At 35.1% G+C, this 15954-nt stretch overlaps 1 protein-coding gene across 1 annotated transcript in view; it reads right to left on the bottom strand.

The window, feature by feature from the left end:
* The window catches only part of LOC127881130 (neural-cadherin-like), a 49026-nt gene that overhangs the window by 28920 nt on the left and 4152 nt on the right, over positions 1-15954 (bottom strand). Inside the window, 19 exon segments of the mRNA XM_052428847.1 lie at positions 101-240; positions 363-613; positions 1487-1629; positions 1793-2119; positions 2676-2686; positions 3890-4209; positions 4459-4620; positions 5636-5751; positions 6148-6291; positions 7258-7435; positions 7675-7884; positions 9850-10215; positions 10683-11135; positions 11463-11737; positions 11856-12106; positions 12553-12679; positions 13903-14014; positions 14409-14658; positions 15191-15437. Coding sequence (XP_052284807.1) covers positions 101-240; positions 363-613; positions 1487-1629; positions 1793-2119; positions 2676-2686; positions 3890-4209; positions 4459-4620; positions 5636-5751; positions 6148-6291; positions 7258-7435; positions 7675-7884; positions 9850-10215; positions 10683-11135; positions 11463-11737; positions 11856-12106; positions 12553-12679; positions 13903-14014; positions 14409-14658; positions 15191-15437 — 4083 coding nt within the window.

Raw genomic sequence — 15954 nt, 5'->3', positions numbered from 1 at the left:
AATTTTTGGACGGACTGATGGACGGACGGACTGACGAACGGACAGACAGTTCAAATGCTATATGCCACCCTACCGGGGGCATAAAAACTTTGTATCTTACCATTTACGTTGTCAATAGCAAGGATGTGAAGAATGTGAGTAGGAGTTGTTTCGTAGTCCAAAGGATTCTCAATAAACACCTCCCCATTCTGGTTGATTCTGAACCGTTTGGTCTTGTCCGTAGCCTTTGCAATGTAGTATCTGTAAAAATATTGTTTGTAAATTTAATATGTATAATACACCTATCTTACATCTCATTTTACTATATATTTTATCATATATTTCATTCAAATATGCAATAAACACAAATATTTTCAACTTACTCAAACTTCTTGTATTCTGGATTCACATCCCGATCAGTAGCACTAAAACGGGCAACAGATTTTCCTACTGCCTTATTTTCAGCAACAGTCGCAGACTTCTGAGGTTCATCAAACGTTGGGACCTCGTCATTGTAATCAGTTACAATTATCTCAATACTGGTTTGATCTTTGTGATTGGGATCAGCATCAACAACAATTGCAGTAAGGGTAAAATTCCTTTGCAGATTGGCTAAGTCATCATAATCAACAGCCTATAAAAGAATGGTTAAAACATGATTTTATGCAGGAAATTTGAAACAACAGCCTTTGTTTTAAAAAGTATACAAGAGGGCCTCAAAGGCCCAAAGTCGCTCACCTGAGATAAAAAGATATTATTGGGACAAATCTTCCGACCAAGTATCATGAAGATCAGAAAATAAATGTGGCCTCTATAGTGTTAACATGGTTTTACTATAGCCATATAAGGAAAAATGCCCCGCCCCCTGGCGGCCATGTTTTTCAACCAACCAGCATCATTTTCGAACTCGTCCAAGATATTATTGGGATGAACCTTCTGACCAAGTTTCATGAAGATCAGACAATAAATGTGGACTCTAGAGTGTTAACAAGATTTTACTATAGCCATATAAGGAAAAATGCCCCGCCCCTTGGCAACCATGTTTTTCAAGCAAACATAACCATTTTCGAACTCATCCAAGATATCATTAAGACCAATGTTCTGACCAAATTTCATGAAGATTGGACAATAAATGTGGCCTCTAGAGAGTTAACAAGGCAAATGTTGACGGCGCATGACACACGATGGACAAAAGGCGATCACAAAAGCTCACCATAAGCACGTTGTGCTCAGGTGTGCTAAAAAGTAACAGAAAAGTGGAAAATAAATTTTGGTGTTAACTTCTTTGACCCAGATACAAGATGATCACAATTTTCAGTTAATTACCTGTTGTAATGACATTCAAAGACATTTCATATTGTTGAAGATTAGATAATTAGTTCAATTCTGCTGTCTCATATTCGGTCATTTAAATGATTGTTTTGCAACATAACAAACAATTAATTTTAAATGCAACAATTGCTGCAAACAAGTTTAACATTTTCTAAAAACTGGTTTGAAACGTTACCTTAAAAATTGTGAGAACCACTTGGTTTGTTTCCCGATCCTGGTTCATTTTGAAGTATGTGAAAGAGGCGTCATCAAGAGAATATGTCAGCTCAGCGTTGACACCAATGTCAGCGTCAAAGGCTTGGATTCTACCAACTTCACCTATAAGAACAATTCATTTATACATAAAGTGACAGTAATAAGGATTAAAATTGTATCTTTTTTAATGTAACAGTTAAGTGGGTAAAAATGAAAATATGTGTACCTTTAGATCCACACTTATATAACTTTCAATGTATAGTTTTTTTTATAAAAATAACCGTACCTTCCCTTTGGTGCTCTGACAGGACAAACCTGTAGGTCTGATTGAATTTTGGTGCATTGTCATTAATGTCTTCAACAGTAATAGTCAAGGTTCCGGACCCAGTTTGTTTGGGAGTTCCTCTATCAACAGCCTTCATTGTGAGGAAGTACTTATCAACTCTCTCCCTGTTCAGGATGCTATTTGTTTGAATAGATGTTCCAGACAGAGTGAAGTGCACCTGATTTGGCTCTGGTGACTGACTTATGATTTCCAGGTCAAACTTGCTGTTGTCAAGGAGAGGGTCATCGTAGTCCACGACCCCAACCTTTCCAGGTTCCAGATCCTTAGCTGGAATGAATGGGCAAGGTGTCAGTGTTCATAATTGACAAATGCTCATCGGATGGCCTTACATACATGTACATAATAAAATCACAACTTGCAGTAAACAAAATTTGTACAACACATCTCCATAAAAAACAAAAAACCCTGCCCCAAGAAAGCGTTCTTGACAAGTCTGGATGGTGTAATGTACATTTTTCTGTCAGTCAACTGATCTAATGACCACAAAGACATATTTAAAGTTGAGTAATTGTAGGTCATATAGTAAATATAAAATTAAAGCTGAACATTTTACAATTTAAGCAAGAAATATGAACATGCCAAGAAACTAGACGTTCAATTATTTATTGGATAGTTTTGAAAGTAAGTTCTGCAGATAGGCTACATATACACAAAATGACAGAGTAAAACCTCCATCCATTCTACCATTATTGATCAGAATCCATTGAGAAAAAACAGTCTTTTTATGTTATGTAAAAATGACATAGATAAAACAAGCCCTTAACTCAGTTAAAACCCATGGGTTGCATGTATGTTACCTATAAACAAATTTACATCACAATACCTCCATCAAAGCTAATCGAGCAGAAACACTTTTTTTATTTTTTATAACAGTGATCTACTCCATCTTTGCAGCACAATATCCCCATTCTAAAGGATGTTGAGCAAACTTTATATCAAGATTACCATCAATGATCTTTACCCAACTGGTCTGCATGTCAGCTAGACATTGGAGTTATTGCGTTCAAACACTTAACTGAATCACCCAAGTACATTTGTACTAAATGTATGAAAGGGTCATGATTTTACTCATTTTGCAGCTCAGAGTTATTGGGCTTTGGTGACACACACATAAATTATGATTCCCAAGACATGTGTAAAGTTTCAGTTAAATATCTTTAGTAATAACAGAGACATGAACATATTGCATGCAAATTTTAACATGAATTTAAACTTGCAAGCAAACCTTAACCTGACTTTTCAATGAACAAAAGGGGGAATAATCAAGATATAAGAATGTTTAAAATTAAGTCTTTGATGAATTTTTTTACAAATTAATTCAGAACATACGTACATACGTACATTTCAATGTCAGAGGTAGACATAGAGATATACAATTGTTTCATGAAAAGCTTTTTAAGTAGGAAAAGGGGCATAATTCTGCTCAACTGCAGGTCTGAGTTATAGGCCTTAATGAGTGATCCCTCTTAAGACATGTGCGAAGTTTGAGTTAAATATCTATTGTTGTTACAGAGATATGTATAGTTACTTGTGGCATGCAAACTTCAACCTTAATTTCAAATTGCACGCAAAGTTAAGCCCGACTTTAAAAGTACCAAAAAGGCATAACCCTGTTAAAATGACGGTCACAGTTATAGGTCTCAGTAAATTAATGTGCATACAGACAATAACTGTATTTGACATTTTTAGTCAAAATTCAAGGTGTGTATGGAGATATGGAGATGTTGCATGTTCAACTCAAGCAAATTTCAAAGCAGTGAAAAAGGCATGCTTCTGCTAAATGCAGAGTAAGAGAACTTTGTAAGTGCCCTCAAATAATAACCCCAAACATAAGTGACAAGTTTCATTTGAGTAGATGCAATAGCAATATTTTGAATGTTAACCTTAACTTGATCATTACATGGACATAGACAGCGACATTTGGGTGAATATCACAGATCCAAGTATTCAGTGAATATTCTAGTTAAAAACATATTTCATATAAATAATAATTGGATTCTATTTTATTCATGTATAGCATGGTTTTAAAATTGTTACTTACGTGGTGGCTGTTCCTCTTTTACAGTCATTTGCATTGCTTCCGTTGGGAATTCAGGAGCTTTGTCATTGACATCAATGGGTCGAATAGTGACCTCACCGTACCCATAGAGGGGGTTCTTATCCAACGGAGCATCACGCACCTCAACTGTGAACTTGAATTCAGCAAGCCCATCTGGGAAATCTCTGTCCAATGCCTTTATAATCCTTAAATCTCCATTTGAACTGATGTCAAAGAAATTTTGACTTAGACTGTCTGAGAAACGGAGACTGTAGAAAAATGTGTTTACCCCGTTGTTGTCTTTGTCTGTAACTTTGATCTGAAGAAAAAAATGGGATCTAAATGGGCAGCAAATAATGTGCACAATATCAAATATTTAAAAGTGATCCTTGATGATTATCATTGCATCTTCCAAAACAAAAAGACATTTGCTTAATATGAACAGAAACAGTGATACATTGGTGATTAATGATTTTCAACTCATGCAGGCCGAATCGATCAAGAATTTAATTGTCATCATGCAGTGCAGAGGATATCAGCAATTGAGTTCAAAAATTGGCAAACGTACAGTTACAAGCTTTCCAACCACAGAGTTATCGTTTTCAGTGATGTTGGTATAAGAGTAGTCCTGGACAACAGGTGGGTTGTCATTGGAGTCCAGAATGTTGATGGTAACATTGGTCGAATTGGTGAATATGGAGTCCGACACTTGAACACTCATGGTGTAAACCTATTAACAAGACATAAGCAATAATCATTTAAAACTTGAATTGAACTTTATCTCATCATCAAACTGATCAGTTGATAACACCAATATAGATCATTAGTTTACTTCATCTTGTTAAACAACATAACAATTCTTTGAGCCATGAGCACTATTTTTTTAGTAAACTTAGATTTAATAACTGCATTGACTTATAGCAGCCCAATTAACATATGTAAATTTATGTTCAGCAGTCTTCACAAATTACTTTTTGGAGCTGTGGACATTCGGACCGGTAAGTGTAAAAAAAATCACTGGACCGAATTACTTTTTACTAGACCAATACAGTTATGGGGTTTTGACATAAACGAATCTGTTCTAGATCTATATCTAGATCTACTATCATGATATTACATTTTACTGCAGATAACAATTTGTTCATTGACATGACCTTCTGAAATAAATATTAAACGAATGTAGATTGTTCAGTAGTTTATTCTCTACAAAGAACGCTACTTATGGTACCGAAAAGCACGGTGTTTTAATCGGAAAAGTTTGGAACATTTTTTACGCCTTACGGGTCAAACATATCACAATAAACTGTTCATTGTATCATAAATTAATGAATGCAGACAAGATTAATAGTTTAAATGTGGCATTAAAAACACGTGTTATTCAGTTCATTCAACCTCTTAATTCGAAAATGACAAAGTATTCAATATGAATGAGACGTCATTGCGCAAATCTGATGCGCGCTAGTCATAATCATCCTGTTTTATTTTTATGGTTTTCTTTGTATTTCATTACTGAATATGAACATTTCATCACTAGATTTGGACATTCCTTTACATCCAAAATTGACTGGACCATCGGACCAGTCATCTGTAATTTTCTACTGCACCGACGGTAATTTTGGAGGAATGGTCTTCGGTCCAGTGGCTAAATTCGAACACTGGTTCTGTCTACTTCTGACTAAATTTTCAGTCTATCATACACATTTTAAATGGATAAAAACAGAGATCAAAAAAGTACATCAGCATACCCTTTGTCCCTGATCATAGTCTATTTTTCCGGCCACATAAATGTCCCCAGTTTGTGCAACAATAGCAAATGGTACATTGGAGCTACCAGAGCGAATAGAATAGGATAGCACAGCATCTAAAGCATGAATTAAAACAAACATGTTCAAGATGGGATCAGTGTAAATACATGCAAGTTTTTGCTGAGAAAACATTGTGCATTGAATGTAAATCAGGATTTATATATTGATTAAGATTCAAAAACTGCAAATATAATTATAAATTTAATTATCCAAAATTTTGAACCAGTTGTCAAAACAAGCTGAGGTAAATTTTCAAGTCTTATAATACAAAAAATACGGTGGTCATTAGGACAGTCTGTGAACGAGTGCCTCTAACAATCACAAACAAAAGTAGTGGACAAACTGGGCCAGAATTTTGTGCAATAGCCAACGTATAAAGCTTTGAATGCATTCTCCATAATTGTTCAATACACATAGACAACTATTTGTTTAAGTATTTTAAACGAATGTACCTGAATCTCGGTCTGTGGCAGTGACCCTTGCCACTGATTTACCAATAATGGTGTCTTCAGCAACATCAAAGTTATACAGGGTCTTTTCAAAAGTTGGGCTATTGTCATTCACATCCTGTATGGTTATTTTAACTGTTACTAGTCCTGTAAATAGATATTGGAAATGTGCCATCACATTCAAATTCAATTCTACTGTTATGGAATTATTCTTTTACACAAAGTCTTTTCTAAAGAAAAATTAAGTCTAGGCAAAAAGTGACATCCCGGATTAGCCTGTGTGAACTCAAATGCTAATCTGGGATAGTTTAAATACATACATTAAGCCTGCTTATCCCAGCCTGATTATTCTGGTTGTCTTTGACAGTATGTATGGGACTTTTAAGCATTCAATTATCACTTTCATGCTTCAATCTAATACTTAATGTAACATCTTCACTAATAATACTGTAAACGTATAGAAATTTGTTGGTATGAAATTTCGTGGTTTTATAAAAAGCTACTAATTCGCTGACATCTAATTTCGTGGATTTCAAATAAAAATCAACTATATCGTTGATACGTAATTTCGTGGATTTCTAATTTTCGGGGAAGACTGACTGTCATATCAATTACACTTGTATTAAAACAACGTATCGTATCGAAATTATCGTTTTTATAGTAGATGGCTTATTTATTTTATGCTTTCCGGTGGTTTATAGAGAAATATCAGTGAATGAAAACTGATAATTTCACTGTTTCAAACAATGAAAATTATCAGTGAAAATTATCGATAATACTCATTGTTTACTGTGAAATGACGTCATTTTTTGACGAAATGACGTCATTATCCCAGCGAAATCCTAAGGTTAAACACTTTACCAATGTATATAAACTGTGAACAAAAGCATAAAATAAAAAGAAAATTTGTTGGATTCGGTGGAATTGCGCCACTCGTGAAAATATTATTTTCTATGATCACTCGTGAATTAAAATCGATAATCCACCGAATCCAACAAATATTCTCTATGAAATTTAAAAAGAAAAAAAAGAAATATCTATGATTAAGAAATGATAGTCCATATCCTTTTCCCTCTGTAGGGTTTAGAGCCATGCCTACTGTATAGTGCATACCTGTGTTGGGACTTCCGTCACTTGTAAGCGCAGATGGGGCACCATCAATTGCCTTAACACTGATTGTGTACACATTCTCTAGTTCACGGTCAAACACTGCCTTTGTAGATAAAACACCTGACAGAGAATTGATCGTGAACTTTCCACTGGTGTCCGAGAAAATTTCGTATTTGACAATCTAAAACATCAAAGAAGACAATATGTGTGTTTAATTAGTAAACCAAAGAAGAAGACAGTTACAATTTCAAATATAATCATGATAGCATGAAATCAAAGCATTCATGAGTGTGATTTATAAACCACTGCCGCGGAGGAAAAAGCACTAACCCCTACCCCCCTTTATTGGTTTCAACAATTGACATTGAGATTGAGGAAATCAGTTGAAAGGATGAGAAATAACACCCTTTGCATTTATACCAAGTTGTTTGGAGAGGTCCCATCACCATCTGTGGCTCGAATTGTGTCGACAGTCTGTCCAGCGTCTGGTCTGGTAGTGTAGTCACCTTCTAGTAGCTTCAGTTCCAAGAAATTTGACTCCTCATCAATACCGAGGAAAGTAGGCGTGACATCATTGACATCTTTCACATTAATTGTACACTTTTTTGTGGATCGTTGACTTTTTATATCCTGCGACAGAAACATTTATAAATCAACAATTAAACATTTTTTTAAAAGGTGCTAAGGTTGTTGAGATCAGCATTTGTCAGTGACAATATGTCTATTCTGTGACTCTGAAGACGTGCAAACATTTGTTGAAATCATGTAGTACATGTTGATACGAAGATTTGTACTTCTAGGAGAAACAAGATAATGCTTTCAAAAATACAATGTTGCCCCTAAAGGAAGCCTCATCAAAATGTGGTCAGGTGATATTGCCTATTGGCATTTAAAGATGTCAGAGGAATACAAACACATTTAGAATGTCTAAAACTAATGGGGAATGAGTCTTATCAGTTGAAAGGCACAGTTGTGGCTCATATACATGGTCTGTGGCAATATTTACCGACCAATACATAAACCTTACAGAGATATAGAACTCTAGCATGCTAATTTTTACAGCATCTTTTTAAGTTGAAACAGATACAAAACTGTGCTAAATTCAATTCACATTAAATGCCTGGGCAAATGACAATCACAATAAAAATGTTAATGTTTTCTTTCCTGAATCTCACAACAAACAGTACCGGTATTTCCATTTATATTTATGTATCTAAGATATCTCTTTTCTGGTGTGCTATCTCTAAGCCCTAATTTATGAATGAGACTGTAGATCTATCATGAAAAATTATGTCATATCACTCATATAACAACAGAACCTCTTTAGCTGAAGATCATTTGCAGAGCTTAGTAAGAAATAGTTTTCAATATTTAAGATACATATGAGCATAAATAGGCAGTTTAAAAGTGTGTTACAATAGAAATATTACTTGCTTAGTAATAATAAGAGATGTGTTCGTCAGAAACACAATGCCCCCTATTGCGCCGCTTTGAAATAAATATTTATTTGTTTTTTGACCTTTGACCTTGAAGGATGACCTTGACCTTCCACCACTCAAAATGTGCATCTTCATGAGAACGCCGCTTTGAACTTTTTTTTGTCCTTTGACCTTGAAAGATGACCTTGACCTTGAACTTCCACCACTCAAAATGTGCAGCCTCATGAGAATGCCGCTTTGAAAAAAAACATTGTAATTTTTTTTTTGACCTTTAACCTTGAAGGATGACCTTGACCTTCCACCACTCAAAATGTGCAGCTTCATGAGAACGCCGCTTTGATAAAAAAAAATGACCTTTGACCTTGAAGGATGATCTTGACCTTGAACTTCCACCACTCAAAATGTGCAGCTTCATAAGATAACATGAATGCCAAATATCAAGTTGCTATCTTCAATATTGAAAAAGTTATGGCCAATGTTAAAGTTTTCGGACGGACAGACGCCATATATTTGACATTTGACCTTGACCTTCACCTTTCACCAGTTTTTGGACGGACGGACGCCATATATAAGACATTTGACCTTGAAGGATGACCTTTACCTTCACCTTTCACCACTCAAAATGTTCAGCTCCAGGAGATACACATGCATGCCAAATATCAAGTTGCTTTTTTCAATAGTGAAAAAGTTATGGCTAATGTTAAAGTTTTCGGACGGACGGACAGACGCCATATATTCGACATTTGACATTGAAGGATTGACCTTGACCTTCACCTTTCACCACTCAAAATGTGCAGCTTTATGAGATGCACATGCATGCCAAATATCAAGTTGCTATGTTAAATATTGAAAAAGTTATGGCCAACGTTAAAGTTTATTTTTCGGACTGACAGACAGACTGACATACACACATACTGACACACTGACGGACAGTTCAACTGCTATATGCCACCCTCAAGGGGGGCATAATAAAAGCTTGTTGTCCAATCCTTCATAGCCTAAAGTTTAAGATTGGCAGTCTTATTTAACCCCTTTGCATCTAAACTTGTAGTTGCGGGTTATTCAGACAATATACTATGACCAACAAGTATTATCTATTAAATAAAACAACAATTAAGTTCCCTCTTAAAATGTAATGTCATAACTGCATATTTACCGTGGCTAGCAAAGTAACAGAATACACTGTTGCTTTTTCATAATCCAAGTTTGTCAAGAGTCGCAGGGCTCCAGTTTGATTGAGACCACTTGCTGCATTTGATGAAGCGGTAAAAAGACCGCCAAAATTGTCCAGAAGTCCAAAGCTAAGGGTTGGCAATGATGCGTTTCTTGACTGTGCCATAAAAGTGAGCAAAGCATTAGCAATGCTAACATTTTCAGCAACTGTGACAATATAACTTTCTTCCGATCCTAACCAAACTGGAGGCAAAGCGTTTGCTTCCTCTACTATGCTGACATTGATTGTCACATTACTGAACAGTCGAGGGGTGCCTTGATCTACTGCTTGCACTCTAATTGTCAGCACCTAGATCAAAAACAAGAAAATATTGTATACATGTGATCTCAACATCTTCTTCTTACAAGTACCAATAAAGAACAAGAGCACCGCATAACGGGTGCCACGCTTTGCTGCGGGTGCAGTTTTGAATAGATGAAAGCTTGTCAGAATATTTTTTTATTTTTTTTTTAGAGGTCACAGTGACCTTGCCCTTTGACCTAGTTACCAAAAAATGGGTGTGGCATGTAGAACTCACAAAGGTGCAGCTACATATGAAGTTTCAAATTTGTAGGTTGAAGCACTTTGATTTTAGAGCCAATGTTAAAAACCTTGACAAAATGTCAACGCCAACAGCGGACACAACATGACGAGCTGGCTATGACAATACCTCGGGTTTTCTTCGAAAACAGCCGAGCTAAAAACCAGCAAGATGCATTTTCGTAAAACAATATCAAACATGTTAACATTCATATATAGAATCAATAAATACCTACATTTAAATTTTGAGGCAGTGTTTGGTTCACTCTTATTGTCCCAGTGTACTTCCCGTTGACATCGATTATAAAATAGTTCCCAGGATTTGATACCAAGGAATACACAATCTGCCCATTCGAACTGATGTCTGCATCAGTTGCCCCTACAGTGTCCACAATAGTTCCAACACTTGCGGTTTTCAGGACTTTGAAGGCATTCAATGGTCCAAACACTGGAGCATTGTCGTTGATGTCCTCTATTTGGATCAAAAGAGGACAAGTGCCTTGCAGACCACCACCATCCTCACCAATCACGTTGATTGAAATTTTTGAGCCTGTCAATTTTTCTCTGTCAATTTTTTCACTGGTGGTGATCACTCCAGAGGTAGAATTGATAACAAATGGCACATTCTGCTCACGAATTGAGTATGTAACCTTTCCATTCTTGCCATAATCTGTGTCTGTAGCAGTAACCTGGAATACATTAATGAATGTTTGATTCATACACTTATACAGCAATTTAGAAATGAATTAAACATAACAATTAACCCTTTTAGTGCGGGAACCGAATTTTAAAGGCCTTTGCAAACAGTTTGGATCCAGATGAGACGCCACAGAACGTGGCGTTTCATCTGGATCCAAACTGTTTGCTATTCTTATAGTATAGAAAAAAAATGAAGAAAATGCTTATTTTAGAAATTCAGCAGACGACATTTTAGCAGACGACAAATTTCCCAGCATGCAAAGGGTTAATAATGCACATTACAGATCATGTTCTGTAAGATAAGTCATATCAAGTACCTGAATAACAGTTGCTCCTGTCACTTCTTCGTTAACTTTTGGATTCAGCAATTGACAATTATCAAAGCTTGGCCTAACGGCATTGTCAGTGAGAATATTGACAGTCAAAGTGCTGGTGCTAGACTGTGTCTGAGTACTCCCACAACAAGCACCATCATCAGTGGCAATAATACCCAGTCTGTACTCAAAGTCAGTGATCTGGGCTTGACTGTCAGCAATTTTCTGTTGAAGCACCACACGTCCTGAATTCTGATCAATTTGAAACTTTGTGTAGTCTGAAATTTTCAATTAATAATTTGAGATAAATTAAAGAAAATATCAGAAGAGAAATGCAAGCTGATTTTGAGAGAAACTTTTGTAATAATAACAATATCAAAAGCAATGAATACTTACTTGAAACAAATCTATATTTGACACCATCACCATCTGCATCTGTGGCCTTTGCCTGATAGATTTCAGTTTCTACAGGTGCATTGTATCGGACATCGGCTGTCATGTTTTCTGTAAACACTGGCTTTTCATCATTGACATTAGTAAGGAAAATTCTCACAGTGGCGTCACCAGTGCGTTGAATATCGCCATTATCAGTGGCGGTAACAGTGAAGTCATACAGTTTGACTTGCAAGCTGTCATAATCTAAGGCTCTACAACGAATTGTATTACCAAATATTAACATATGTACATGCACTTATCGATTTTAATTGCATCACAAATCTATTACCATGTCATTTGTTATGCATTGATTTTTTTACTAAAAATATTTTTTAACAACATTAAAATTGATAATAATGAAAGTTATAAAGTCCATTAATAAATCCCTTATAGTTCAATGAAGTTAATTATAAGTTATAAAGTCCATTAATATATCCCTTATAGTTCAATGAAGTTAATTATAAGTTATAAAGTCCATTAATAAATCCCTTATAGTTCAATAAAGTTAATTATAATGGAAACATGTTATTGGCACTGATCATCTATTTGTTAGGTTAGTACATGTACATTATGACCATTACTTATACAATAATGAACTATTTAATATTGATACAACAAATAAATGCTTAACATCATTCTTCACAATATAAACCCTTACTTATTGACAATGATGTCTGCAGTGTATGGATTTTCCATCCTATTTGGAGCAACTGCTTGGACTCTGAAGTGGTCGTTGTTTACACTGAAGGCAATTTTGGAATTAAGGTCCTGGTCAGTAGCTATAACTACATAACAAAAGTCAAAAGAGCTACTTCTTGTTTTATATTTTTATGTTTATTAACAGATCGAAAATAACACAAGAAGTGGTGGAAAATGCATTCATTGACAAATACTACAACAGTGGCCAAATGTGTTGTATAAAAGAGATGGGTGCTCTATCCAAAGGTTTACACCGCAGTAATAAACAATGATTTATAAATAAAAAACATGTGTGTGCCTTATTATAGATGATGTCAATTCAAGAGTTTATTGAATATTTATAAGTTGATAAACAACATGAAACATTAGTTGGGACGCAACTAAGATTAAAAACAATTTAACAGTGGCAATAAATATGAACTAGATTTGCATTGTTACATAGAAATATCATTTGTTGTAAAATTGTGTAGTACAATTATGATTTCTGACATTTAAAGCACAGGTTCCATGACTAATTTTGGAAAGTAATTATGATAATTAGAGCATGCTTAATTACTATTTGGAAAAAAACATCTGAGACCAAAGCATCAGAAGGCTTTTAACTCTTTCAGAGCTGGAACCGAATTTTGAAGGCCTTTGCAAACAGTTTGAATCCAGATGAGACGCCACAGATAGTGGCGTCTCATCAGGATCAAAACTGTTTGCTATTCTGATAGTATTCTTTGAAAAAAATCAAAGAAAATGCTAATTTTAGAAATTCAGCAGACAACATTTTAGTAGACGACAAATTTCCCAGCATGCAAAGGGTTAAAGTTTAATAAAATAAAATATCAAAATGGTTGAATCTTGGTTTTTAATTTATTTGTTTTAGTACCAGGTAAACCATCATAAAATGATCATATGTAAAATGGGTTCTAATAAATTTAATAACATCGTGATTAACTAAAAATTAAAAAGTATGTTCTATGTGCATACTTTCATTATTACTAATTTTGTATCTTGTAAAACATTAAAATCTCCAGTTTATTATGGACCCATTTTAAGCTATGATATGGAAAAATATTATCTGTCAGGAATGTTGAACATGTAAGAGGCCCTTCATGGGTGTAGATTTTGTTACATAATTTCCCAGGGTTTTACATGTTGCAATACATAATGAGATGGTACAGAAGCAGGATTCATAAAATACAGGGTAAGTGTGGAAAATGTATTTGTTGTCTTTTTCTAAGCAAACTTTTTTTTCGGAACAAACCATGAGTAATGTATTTGTCTAACAACTATAATAAAGTTTAAAACACTTTGTTTGTACCTTGAAGAAGAACTGCACCAACAGTTATGTTTTCAGGCACATTCTCTTTTTTGTACGTAAAAATGCTGAACCTTGGATTAAATTCATTCTTGTCTGTCAATTGAACAACCATCTAGAAAATACATTTAGGGCATTATATACATATATTCAGCATAAAACATGATTCTTCGTAAAAATTGAATGCAATGATTGAAGGGAATATTAAATAAAATAATTAACACAAGAAAACCCCCAAAAAGCTACGTAATAGCTACATATTTCAGTACCCCAAATCAATTAAAGAAAATTATAAAAATTTATTATTCTAGCACTTTTATGCTGAGGGCAACAAAACAATTCGACAAATCAAGAAAATCATCCTGTAACTATTAACATTGGCAACTTTCAGGATGGTATTTACGTATGATATTAGCACCTTGTTAAGTGTATTAAATAAATAACATTCACACCTATCTGCAACAAGATATATAATACAAACAAGATGATCTCGTAACCCACTCACTCACCGGGACAGTACTGGACAGCCCTGTGGAAGCCTCGGTGGCCTTGATGCTCAGGCTGAAGTTCTTGGGGTCCACTTCATAGTCCATGGACCTCAGCACGTACAGGTCGCACTCCTTAACATCACCAGATGTCTGGGCAACCAGACGCCCTTCAAACAAATTGCTTACTTGACTGTTGCCGTCCAGGATGGAGAATATCACTGCATTGTTCTGGAAGCTTCTCACCTTGATGCGGTTCAGGTCCGTTGTTATCCTTAAAGAAATTCAATTTAATTAACATTTGAAAGTAAATTTTGTGACACAGTTGTAAATATTAATTGTTCATTTCCCCAAATTTACTGCTGCTCATCGCAGCATAATTTCCATTCAAAATGGTTTATATTGCTCTATAACATTAAAAAACAAGAGATGTGTTTGTCATAAACACAATGCCCCCTACTACGCCGCTTTGACTTTTATTTTTTCCGATAACCTTGAAGGATGACCTTGACCTTTCACCACTCAAAATGTGCAGATCCATGAGATACGCATGCATGCCATATCTCAAGTTGCTATCTTCAATATTGCAAAAGGTTAAAGTTTTGGGACAGAATGACAGAGTGACAGAATGGCAGAGTGACAAAATGACAGGCCAAAAACAATATACCCCCGATCATTCAATCCGGGGGCATATAAACTCAGGCAAGCTAGTGGTATTTCAAATTAACTAAACCATTTTCTTATTTTTTGATAGAAAACAATTTGAAATTGATCATTCAAACAATAGCCACAAAAAACCATTGTACCTTTGGTTGACAGCATTATCCTCCTGGAACCTGTATGTGAATTGTTCAAGTTTGAACTGTGGAGCCCGTGAACCGACCAAGATCTGAACAGTTGCGGAAGTGACCTGGGTTGTATTACCATTCCGATCTGTGGCACGAACTGTTATATTCAGCTGCTGATTGTTCTGGAATGCTTCCGTACCAGTGCGCTTTATGTCTGCCCTATTACCAACGATGACAACCTCAAAGTAGGTGTCAGAACTTCCGTCTACAAATATATAAAAAAAAGAAAACATAAAATAATCAGTTTTTTTTCTCTCAACATTTTGGGAATGGGGCCAGGTCCCTTTGGATTGGGAAATATCGCGCTCTTTTGACTTCAACGGGGAAAAAAAAGTTGTTGATTTTTGCTTAGACAAATTCTTTGATATTGAAAATATAAGTTATTTCAATATTATATTTTTGAAAGTTCAACTTATAGAGATGGACTTTTAAGACTTATAAAAATATATTATTTTTATGAAACCTTCCATTGGAAATGTGTAGGTCCCATTTGGAAAAAGTATATACCTTTTTCCGTTACGAATCAATGGGTCTCCCTACCGGTCCAAAATATATTATATTATTTCATAATTATGCTCACACCTCCATTCGCTAAGCAATTCTGAATTTCAGATAAACCAAATATAGCAAAGTTCCGTCACTTTTTATGCCTATTGAATAATTAAAAATGCATAGTAAAATATGTTAACAAGTGCAGGCAGATACAGCTGTTAATACTTATT

Source organism: Dreissena polymorpha, chromosome 1, assembly GCF_020536995.1.
Source record: "Dreissena polymorpha isolate Duluth1 chromosome 1, UMN_Dpol_1.0, whole genome shotgun sequence".
Taxonomy (NCBI): Eukaryota; Metazoa; Mollusca; class Bivalvia; order Myida; family Dreissenidae; genus Dreissena; species Dreissena polymorpha.
Note: the sequence above shows the minus strand (reverse complement) of the source record. Positions and strands in the feature narration are given on the sequence as shown.